The 12152-nt window shown below is 40.1% G+C and overlaps 1 protein-coding gene across 1 annotated transcript; it reads left to right on the forward strand.

Moving 5' to 3' along the window:
* The first annotated feature begins 2190 nt into the window (after positions 1-2190).
* On the forward strand, positions 2191-2874 carry LOC122291013. The gene has a single exon (XM_043098665.1). The coding sequence runs from the start codon at positions 2191-2193 to the stop codon at positions 2872-2874; it is 684 nt and encodes a 227-aa protein (XP_042954599.1).
* The last annotated feature ends 9278 nt before the right edge of the window (positions 2875-12152 follow it).

Genomic DNA, 12152 nt, shown 5'->3' on the forward strand with positions numbered 1-12152 from the left:
AGAACTTAAGGTTTCTAATGAGATGCGAACTAAGCTGGAAAGGAATTCCACTGCCAAGGAAGTAGAAGTGGCTCTAAAGCAAATGTCTCCTTTCAAGTCACCTGGTCCCGATGGGTATAGTGCAGGCTTCTATCAAGAACATTGGAAGACTGTGGGGCAGGATGTGTCCAGTGCAGTAATGGAGTTTCTGAGTTCAGGAATAATGCCATGGAGTTTGAACCATATCCATCTTGTCCTTATTCCTAAGGTAAACCAGCCTATCTCAGTCCAAGATTTCAGACCTATATCTCTTTGTAATGTTGCTTACAAGCTAGTATCCAAAGTCTTAGCAAATAGAATGATAGGTGTCTTGGAAAAGGTTATATCGTGGAACCAAAGTGCCTTTCTCCCCAAAAGGCTCATCACAAACAATATAATGGTGGCATTTGAGCTGTTACATACTATGCATTCAAAAAAGAAAGGAAGGGAGGGTTCTATGGCAATTAAGCTAGACATGTCAAAAGCCTATGATAGGGTGGAGTGGAATTTTTTAGAGGCTATACTGATTAAGTTGGGTTTTGGCTTGAAGTGGACTAACCTTCTAATGAACTGCGTCAGAACAGTCACTTACTCTACTATTTTGAATGGCATACCAGGAGAGGTAATCACACCCACAAGAGGCTTGAGACAAGGTGACCCTTTGTCACCTTATCTATTTCTCTTAGGTGCTGAAGCTCTCAGTTCTCTTTTGAGTGGTGCTGAACAGAGAGGCATCATTAAGGGGGTTGCAGTATCAAGGAATGGAACCAAAATTAACCACCTGCTTTTTGCCGATGACTGTGCTATTTTTTGCAGAGCTAAACTGGTGGAATGGTACCAGATCAAGGGCCTTCTGTCAGTATATGAGGAAGCATCGGGCCAAACACTAAATCAAGAGAAGACAAGTGTGTTTTTTAGCTCCAATACAAGGGAGGAAACAAAGAATTTTATTTTGCAGCGGGTAAATGGCTCAAGGTGTAACAACTATAACAGGTATCTCGGACTTCCAACAATAGTGGGCAGATCGAAATATAACACCTTCAAAAATCTTAAGGAAAAGGTGTGGAGGAGGGTCAATAGCTGGAAGCATAGGTTTCTTTCCTCTGCTGGGAAGGAAATTCTAATTAAAAGTGTGTTGCAAGCTATCCCAACCTATGCCATGAGTGTGTTTAAGATGCCTGGAAAGCTACTAAAAGAAATGGAAGCTATCATAGCCAAATTCTGGTGGTGTCAAAAAGAGGCAGAAAGGGGTATCCATTGGAAATCATGGAGCAGCTTGGGGACAGTTAAAAACCAAGGTGGGTTGGGTTTCAGGGACTTCAATAGCTTCAACAGGGCTCTCTTAGCAAAGCAACTATGGAGAATGATTAAAGAGCCGCAGTCCTTAGTCTCAAGAATTTTCAAAGAGAAGTACTTCCTGAACTGTGATGTGATGGAGGCTGAGTTGAAGGGTTCTCCATCGTATATATGGAGAAGCATTTGGTCTAGTAGGAACCTGGTGAAAGAAGGGTTAGTATGTAGAGTTGGCAATGGAAGAGACATATCAATATGGAAGGAAAAGTGGCTGCCTCGACCAGTAACATATCAAGTACAGACCCCCTCCAACACTTTGGATTCAAATTGTAAGGTGAGTGCCTTAATCAATGTAAGCACAAAGTCATGGAAGGAGGATCTAGTCAAGGCTATCTTCAGTAAAGAGGAAGCAAACTTGATTCTTTCAATCCCCATTAGCAAGAGAGGGGCTAGTGACAAAAGGATATGGCAGGGTCTGCAAAAGGAACTTTCACAGTCAAAAGTGCTTATTACATGGATACTAGCTTTTCAAAAAGAAGTGGGGGAGAGTCCTCTTCAGGAGGGGATAATGCAGGGGTGTGGAAGGACCTATGGAAGTTGGAAGTCCCGGGGAAAATCAGAATGTTTGTATGGAGGAGCCTATCCAATATACTTCCAACCAAAGATATGCTGTGTAGGGAGAGCATTGTGGAGAGTAACCTGTGTCCTATCTGTATCAGAGAGCCTGAAACCGTAATACATACCCTGTGGACCTGTCCAGCAGCTCGAGATGTGTGGGGAGTTGACAGTAGCAAGCTCAAGAAGTGGAACAGTTCCTTCTGTGATTTCCAGCAGTTATGGAAAGAAATGTCAACAAGACTCGACAGAGAGGAGCTACAAATGGCTGCAGTGCTGTGTCACCTTCTGTGGAGCAGGAGGAATGCTTTTGTCTTCAAAGACCAGTTCATGAGTCCTGAGACCATTACAGCAATGGCTCAGGCTGAAGTTTCAGTGCTGAGGGAGGTTAATTCCAAGGTTAGCAGCAGGTTAGAGGGAGGGGGGTCAGCTGCAGTGGCCGGTAGGCAGTGGCAATTACCTGAGTGGCCTGCTGTAAAGGTGAATTTCGATGCTGCATTTGATAAGTCCTTGAATAGAGGTGCAATAGGCATAGTAGTAAGAGATTGTGAAGGAAAGTTAAAAGCCTGCCTAACTACATCAAGGGACCAGGTTTTCTCGGCTGCCCAAGCAGAAAAAGCAGCACTACAGAGGGCTTTGGATATGTGTATAGACATGGACTTGAACCATGTTGTCTTCGAAGGAGATGCAAAGGCAATCATAGAGGCTGTCAATTCAAGAAATGAGGACTTTTCGTGGGGTGGCCAAGAGACAGATGATTTGCAGCATGTGATGAGGCTTCATCCGGGTTGGAAGCTATCTTTCGCTCTCAGGTCTGCGAATGGTGCAGCTCACAATGCTGCATGTTTAGCTATTAAGGAATCCAACGAGAGGGTGTGGATTGAGAGTGGACCCTTGGCGGTTATGAACTCTGTTTTGAGTGATGTACCTATTGTTGTTGCAAGTTGATCAATGAAAGCAGGTTTTTCTATCAAAAAAAAAAAAAAAGAGTACCCCTTTGGCAGCTCATGTGTTCTTTTTTTTTTATTGGGAAAAAGCTACCCTGCCGCTTGAGTCTGCCCGCTCCAAATGACCGCTTGACGTGGTGGCTAACGTGGTGCATGATGTGGCATGCAATCAATACAAAAAAATTCAACCCCTTTCACCTAGTCTGTCTGTGTGTGTGAACTGTGAAGACCGAGCCCTCGCATCCACCTTCTCCGCCCTCTTACAGCGCCGACTACCATTCTTGACCCCATTTTTGACGAGTTTTCATCCACAGAAATTCCACACGCGACTGGATCTGACAGCTTCTCTATATACTGAGCTTGGCTGAACTCTCACCGACAGCTTCTCTGTGTATTCACTCCGATGCGATTCAGTGGTGAGCAAAAGGTAAAAAAAATTGAGGTTGGCTGGATAATGTTCTCACTGATAGTTTTTCTTTCAACGCGATTCAGTTTCTTTTTCTTTGTTTAGTATTTTTATGGTAGATTATGTACGGGGTAACAGGATTCAATGTTCTTTTCATGGTAGATTATATACAGAAGGTTAAAAAAATTGAGCTTGGCTGGATTATGTTTGCGATTCAGTGTTCGTTTTCTTTGTTTAGTTTTCCATGCTAGATTATGTACTCACTGACAAGTTTTTTCTACATAAACCCACTTGGTATAGATCATGCTCTGTTCTTGAAACCCACCTATTGTGAATAAAAAATTGGTCCCTGTTGTGTGAAGTCTTTACAAATATATTCTTGGTGCTGATTATAAAATTTCCCTCATAGCTTTAAGAACGCTGTTTTGAAAATATATTCTATTTATTGGACAAGCTCAAGGAGTCTCCTATTCTTTTGGCTGGTGTTTTCTAGTGGAGAATGAGTGAACGAGGGGCTGAAAAAACATCCATTCTTTCTTGTGGAATGAAACTAGTATCCATTTTTTTCTCCTCGAAAAAGCATCTTAAACAATTGAAGAAAACTTTCTATTATTTTTATTCTCTTCTATGACTAGCTGCTAATTGTTAAATGTGATGATAAAAAATTTTATAATCTTCTCATATCAATAATATGAAGAAAATGATATGCTAATTCAATTATTGGATACTGATTGTAGGTTCTTCAAGACTAAGTCAATATGGCTTCTGACATAGAATTATCGGATAATGAGTATGATGAAGCAGTGGTTGATGGTGAGCCCGACAATGATGATGGTGTCGAAGAGCCCAAGGTTGGAATGACATTTTCTAGTGAGGAAGATGTTCGGTCTTACTATATGAAGTATGCTAAGCATAAAGGATTCGGGGTTCATAGAAGGAATTTTTGACAAAATGATGGTGGGAAGATTAGATGGTTTACATTGGTATGTACACAGCAAGATGGATTCCAATGTCCTCGAGCAAAGACAAATAAAGAGGGTAGGGTGTAAAGCAAGAGTTAATGCAGTTTTAAATGTGGATGGCGGATTTACATTGTCTAGTGTAATATTGGATCACACACATGTATGTAGTCCAGGGAAAGCAAGACACTTGGACTGTTTTTTCTACTCCCTTGACTACTCCAACACCTCCATTACAAGCACAACCGGATTATGATCTATACCAACCTAGATAGTGGTAGCCATGATGGTGCTGTATTTATGATGAACAACACAAGCCTTGTAATGAAGTATTCTGAAAGTGTTGTATAGCATATGTGCTTTTTGTAATGAAAGTGTTTTGCACACCTGTTGCGTGTTTGTACAGCATAGGTGCTTTAGTAAATGGGTTAAGTTTGAATCCTTTATAATGAATGTTGTTGGGCTTTTGTAATGAATGTTCTTTGACTCATTTAATTAAGTAATATCTGTTGTTGTTCAATAAATCTCCAAAAGATAAATTTACACATTTCCAGAATATTGAACTTCATCCATCATTGATAGCAAAAACAAGCACAAGACTTCTAGGATATTCAAGTCCGTACATCTTGAAAATTTATGCATGAGAATATTCGAGTTTACAAAGAGCTTCCACAAAGAGTTTCCACATACATATAGACTTTCCAGGTCTGAATAAATACAAAGAGCTTCCACATAGATGAGCATATTCAAGTCTCAATAAATACAAAGAGCTTCCATATACATATAGACTTTCCAAGTTTACTACTTCTATTACAACATTGATATGACTAACATTTTCCGTTAAACAAAACCCTAGTGGATATAAGGAACCCAAAAAAAAGAAAAGACCACGACAATGCAATTGTTAGAACATAGGTAGCCTTCTGCAATTGCTTCTTGCACCTTTCGGCCTTTATTTTTAGTCTATGATTCAAGGTTTGGATATGCATTGTTGCTTGGATCTTTTCGACTTCAACTTTTAACCTCTCATTTGAGTGCACTAATCGCTTGATTTGTCTTTTGACAATATGATAGTATTCCAGGATCACCAATAAAAGTATCCACAAGACTTCCCAGCCTGCAAAAATCAATCCTCACTTCAATTTTGGCAAACAAACAAAACTATCAATGAAAATGAGTTATAGGGGCAAGAAGAGAAGTGATGTGATAATGTCAGCTACGTGCTTAGGATTGTTGAATGCTCAAATAGCTGCAAGTCATTAACCATGACCACCCAAATGTTTATTTGTTTTCTTAGTTTCCTTTTCAAGCAATGTCATGGACTATCACCGCTTAGACACAAACGCTTGCAATAATAAACGTCATTTATTGCTATAGAAACCTTTAATTTACCACCATCTCATGCTCCAACATATCAAATACAATGAACTCTGTGATTGTGAGAAATGAGTTTTTAATTTTTTTTTAATCCATGATTGAGTTTTTGGCTTATTTTAGCAGTTAAATCTTCTCACCTAATAATATAACAAGATTTTACCACAAATCAGTCCAGACACCAAGCAAACCAACGAAATCAAATCTGGGTAATGAAAATGCTAGTAAACCTATACCCAAGCAAACCTAGCCAACGAAATCAAATCTGGAAAATGAAAATGCTAGCAAACCTAGCCAACAAAATGTCCTCTTTCTCAGTCCAGACACAATGGAAAATATGAAGAATAAAGTCACTTGTTCAAAACATTATATGCTTTTCCCATCGATTTTGAAGAAAAAAGAAGCAACTCCAACTCAAAATCTAATGGCACGTAGAGATATCCTACTCCATAATACACACAATTATAGTGGAACACAGACCCATTACCATAAATCTAGGCTTCAAACAGAAATACTGTAAAACAGCATCATTGAGCCGAAATTGCCCAAAAGAGGGTTGTTTACCCACAGACACCAAGAACATATGAAGAATAAAGTCACTTTGTTCAAATCTCACCGTATGGCCAGATCTGAGTGGGGAAGCTCTGCCGCCGCGTGAGTAAATCCACTTCTTCAAAGCAGTCTGCGTTTCCAAATTTGAAGGAGGAAGCCAATGTTCACGTCCAGCGACAGGACGACCGCAGCATGGTGACGGCACAATGATAGGAAGGCGATTGGAGGGCCAGGAGAGGGCGAGGGCCATCAAGCGTATATCAGTGGATCAATCTCAAATTACATCCGTTCAACCCCTTTCTTTTTGTGTTTTTTTTTTAATAGAGTCCACGTGGCATGTCACGTCAAGCGGTCATCTGCAGCGGTAAAAGGGAAGCGGCACAGTATCACGACCCTTTTTTTTTTAATAGTGTCCAACAACATATAAGTAAAATATGAGAGGAGTAAAATTAGAGTATTTATTTTCATGTGAAATAACTGCATTATAAATCATTTTAAGTATAAAAAAATATCAAAATTTATCAATTGACTCAAGTATCATAATCTACTGCATAATTAAGTACTTAAATTATTTTTGGTTCAATAATTTATTCACTTAAGCAAATTAATCATGCAGTTTTTTAACATTTCATCAGTTTACATGCTCAACCCAAATATTCATATTCCTTAATAGGGATAACAAAAACATACTCAATTAAATAAATTAGAAACTCTCCAAAAATTTGAAAATATCCTTAACTCAACATATCAAAATAACTGAAAATAACCAATTTACTAACTATGACCCAAATAAGTACATATAAATTCAAAATACAAAAAAAAAAAAAAAAAAAACCATTTAAAACAATCCTTACCTCAACTACAAATCATCTCCTCTATCTCTTGAACCTCTCCTCTCTCTCTAGAACCTCTCATCTCAAGGTGGTCGATGCCCTCTCCTTTTGTGTATCTCCATGGTGGTCAATAAGCTATCCAGCTATAAGACCATTATGAGATGCGAGATTCTATAACAACAGAGGTATCCATCTTGACTTATCTAAACAAATACATCCAACTTCCACCCTCCAAAGGAGGAGAGGGACTCAAACCCTCCTCCTCCATTGAAGGAGAGGGACTAGCATGCTATGGACAATAAAATCCAATAAATTATTTCTATTTATTTTTAATAAACATAAAAGAAAAAAAAAATATTAAACATTAAGACTAAAAAAACATTAGAATAATAAAAATACTGTAGCCCTCTAGCAGGCTGTCAGTCATGATGGACTTTTCCCATCATTTTCGCTCATCTAGCCCACGCTGTCTGCCCACTATCTTTTTTGTCTATGAGTGCCTAACAAACACCCACTTTCTCCTGCAACAGGCATGGGTGGGACTCCACGTTCATCTGCTCCATCTCCATTCAACTCCTTGCCCCCCAAGGCCCTAAGTAGCTACTGCAAAACTACCCATGATTCCAAGCTCACGGCTTGATTCCATGGCTCACAATGGATGCATGCATGCACGACGGCTCAAGGCAAAACATCCTCTTCTTTCCATTTCCATGCACATCTCCAGCATTCCTCCATATTATAATGCAACATCTCACAAGTTGTGGGCCACAACCAGAGAGGTTTGATGCTTTGTTCTCTAGTTTCTGAAACAGAGGTCCGGTGTGGCCTTCCCCTGCTTCCGAGATTACAAGTTTCTACTAGTCTGATGTGGGGAGTTCATACCTATGATGGGCACACTTCTCACATTTTCCTTTAAAGTAGAAAAGTTCTATGAATACGTTCTTACCATGATGTAAGGTGGAGGGTCCATTTAGTGCTTCTAGTCCAACGAAGAAGGGTCTCTATCAGCTGGCCCAAGCTAGAGGTCCTAGGCCCAATAGGGTTGCTGCCTTGCATGGGAGGATAAGAATTTCATGCACGTACATGACCATTCCAGTTACTTAGTGATAATCCAAGCTGATAAACATCACGTGAGATAGGCATCACGTGAGCATGATCTAACTGTAGTGTTGATCTAATTCAACCTAATGTCTCTATATATACCAGGTAATTTCAAAGACAATCTCAATCTGAATTCTTCATTACTCGTGGGTTATTCTTTATTGACTTAAGCATTGAAGTGCTTGCAGGCGTACCACACCGACGTCCTCTTACATCTTGCAAGTGAACAATTATGTTTGGGGTGGTGGGATATGTCCTTAACAGTGGTGCTGTCTGTAGGATCTTATTCCAGTTTCTCATTGCACACCAACATGGTTCTCACATGCTGATCTTAACCTGTTCCTTAGCAAACTGTGAGATGGATACATTACCAACAACCATGGAAGCACGACTAGCAGCGACAGAAGAAAAGCTGAAGAAGGCGTTGGATGCCATGAAGGCTTTGAAGAAAGAAAACGATGACTTGAGATGAAAGAACGTAGAACTCAACGAAACCACTACACCCGACCACAGTGAGCAGGGTGAAGGCAAAGTGCATTACAATGGAGAACCAAGCCTAGGAGAGGCGAAGAAGAAAAAGATGTATGATGAGTTGAGAAGTCTGGCAGGAAAATATGAAGAGATATCGAAGAAAATGGGAGGGTCTTCCTCGGTAGAATGCCTGTTAAACCAAACCGATTTGCCATACAATGAAAAGATTATGGCCATGCTGCTCCCACCAAAATTAAAGTTACCCCAAATAGATATGTACGATGGGTCCAAAGATCCAGTGGAGCATCTGGAGAACTTTAAAGCCCACATCATGCTCCATGGTTTTCTTGGGGAGATCGCCTGCTGAGCTTTCCTCTTGACCCTAAAGGGAACAGCAAGAGGGTGGTTTGGAACCCTCAAGCTGAGGTCAATAAACAGCTTCGAAGAATTGGCTAAGCTGCTTCTGACATAGTTCATGCCCAGCAAGAGACTTCGGCGCCCAGTCACCTATCTGCTAACGGTCAAACAAAAGGAGGATGAGAACCTGAAGGCCTGCCTTACCCATTTTAACAAGGAAAGGTCGACAATGGATGAACAAGAAGAGAAGATTACCCTCGCCGCCCTCCTGGGTGGGATTTGGCCATGCAATCCCTTCATGGCTAAATTGGCTGGAAAGACTCCTTCCATCCTGAGGGAGTTTATGGATAGGTCGAATGGTTTTGTTAACGCCAAAAATACATTACAAGCTTTTGTGTATCCAAGGAAGGAAGAAAACAAGATCGAACGGAGAAATAGGAAAATTGATAGAAAGCTTGGATCAAATTTTCAAGATAGGACTGACGTTACTCCAAGTACCATCAAACAAGGTGGCATTGGACTGAAGACTACACCATTATGAAGAAGAGGGTGACTAAGCTAGAAGGGACAGGAGAGTTGGAGTGGATGGTTATAGAGCACTCAGAGGCCAAAAGGCGCCATGACATGAGTCTGGATGCAGTTCTAAAAGAAGCAGCAGTCCCGATTGGCGACGCTAGTACAAAACTGATGCCCACAGAGATAACAGGGACAAGGTGCCCCCAAAGGGTGATATGAATAGGGCACATATAGGGGAAATCCGGACAATAGCTAGGGGCTTCACTGGAGTTGGCATGTCCACATCTAGTCGAAAAGTCCATGCACGAAGGGCAAGGTATGAGGAAATATATGTGATAGACAGGGCCCCCAAACATCAAAAATTTGATGTTTAGGCAATAATATCCTTTAGGGAGGAAGATTGGGAATGAGTATTATACCCGCATGATGATGCCTTGGTAGTTACCCTCATAGTAGCCAATTATATGACCAAGCAGATACTAATTGACAATGAAAGCTTGGCAGATATACTATTCTAGGAGGCTTTCACTAGGATGGGTATTAGTGCCAATAAGTTAAGACCCTCTCCGACACCACTAAAGGATTTTTTGGAGATACAATACATCCAATAGGCGCTATTACCCTCCTAGTGACCGCCAAGACGGGGAGGCAGATGGCCACCACCCTAACCGACTTCTTGGTGGTAAAGGCCCCATCCTCCTATAATGCCATATTGGGGAGACCAACTCTTAACCATCTCAAGGCAGTTACATCCACTTACCACCTTAAGATGAAGTTCCCAACCGATAGCGGGGTAAGTGAGATACGGGGTGAACAAGTTCTAGCACGAGAATGTTACATACAAGAACTAAAGAGCAATCAAAACGAAGTGTGTGGCATCACAAGAGGAACTGGGATGTCAGCATCATAAGAGGAAGAGGAAGTTTGGCAGTGACTCTAGAAAAAAGCATAGAGCTCAGAGATGAGCAAAGTCTATATTAGGCCAATGCCAATTCTGATGCCCCCAAATTCCGTTTGGAATCGGACGGATATTTGAAGCGTCAAGACATGCAACACAAGGTTACCTACCCCCATTCATGACATATAAGATGCAATGTTCCTAACATGCATCAAACATTATGCAATATTCGCAACGGATAAATTTTTTCTTTACCAATACTATGCACCAAATTGAAAATATCCCAAATGCTTAAAACATACTTCATACATAAAGACCCATTGAACAACTAAGATCACCACACTAGTCCAAAATGGTTATGATCTAAAAAATACTGGAGATGAAACTCCATCGTACAAGTAATTTACGTTAACTACTATATTAACATTGACGTTTCATCTTCGCTCAGTCAACTGTGGTTAGTTGGTCAGCTTCTGATTCTCCTTCAGGTCCTGTAACAAGATCTACCATTTGGGGGGAATGGTAGTTGGGACTACCACAGTGAGATTTGATTACAAATCTCAGTAAGTTAACAAAAAACCTCCACACAGACTAATGATGCATGGATGACAGTAAAAGCATGAATGCATAATCAAATTCATAAGTAATTAAAGCATAACTTGACGTACAACATAGCATAACTGACATAACTTAAATTGAAATGTGAACTGAACTTGACTTGACATGAACTTGATCTGAAACTTGACTTAACATGAACTTGCTCTAAAACTTGACTTAACATAAATGTAATCTAAAACTTATTCTTTAACTGCTTAAATACATACTCCACAGTTGTTGTGGCCCCATGTATTCTACGTGTCACAATTGCTGTGTCTCACATAGTGTATGCATCACAATTGCTGTGACCCCATACATAAGCAATCAAAGCATAACTTGACGTACAACATAGCATAACTGACATAACTTAAATTGAAATGTGAACTGAACTTGACTTGACATGAACTTGAACATGAACATAATATTTACGTGAACATAACATGACATAACATAAACTTGATCTGAAACTTATTCTTTAACTGCTTAAATATATACTCCACAGTTATTGTGGCCCCATATATTCTACGTGTCACAATTACTGTGTCTCACATAGTGTATGCGTTACAATTGCTGTGACCCCATACTTCGTGTGCCACAGTTGTTGTGGACCCCACAAAACTGAATGTGGCTCCATCAGCGTTAGTGCCTGGCGCGCTTTGGTGACCAGCTAGTTAGGTCCTCGCCCGCTACCCGTTGACAGTATTTTGTCAACTTAGAGAATTTCACACCTATTTAAACACTTCAGCATGAACAAAGGAATTTCACTAGGATATTACCCCATCTTAGCACTTAGGGTCGTGATTGACATGAATAACTTGACTTGACTGTTCTCGAAATACAAATACTGTACTCAAGATGAAATGTGACTGGAATACGAAAGGACAGAAGCCCTGACATAACAAAACGTGACTTGAACATAACTTGAGAGACATGACCAACTTGAGATAGAACCATATCGTAACATGACATAAACATATAATACACAATATTTCATAACATGGTATCACATGTAACGGAAACATACTTGACATGACATACTTGCAACAGTGAACATGACATGACATAGATGTAATAGATGGCATATTTAACATGATATATTTGCAATATATAGTAAGTAATACATGACAGAATATCTTGTATAACAGATGAATAACTCATGACAGAATAAATTCTGTGTAACAGAAAAATATGTGATAACTTGGCATGGCATGACAT

Source organism: Carya illinoinensis, chromosome 13, assembly GCF_018687715.1.
Source record: "Carya illinoinensis cultivar Pawnee chromosome 13, C.illinoinensisPawnee_v1, whole genome shotgun sequence".
Classification (NCBI taxonomy): Eukaryota; Viridiplantae; Streptophyta; class Magnoliopsida; order Fagales; family Juglandaceae; genus Carya; species Carya illinoinensis.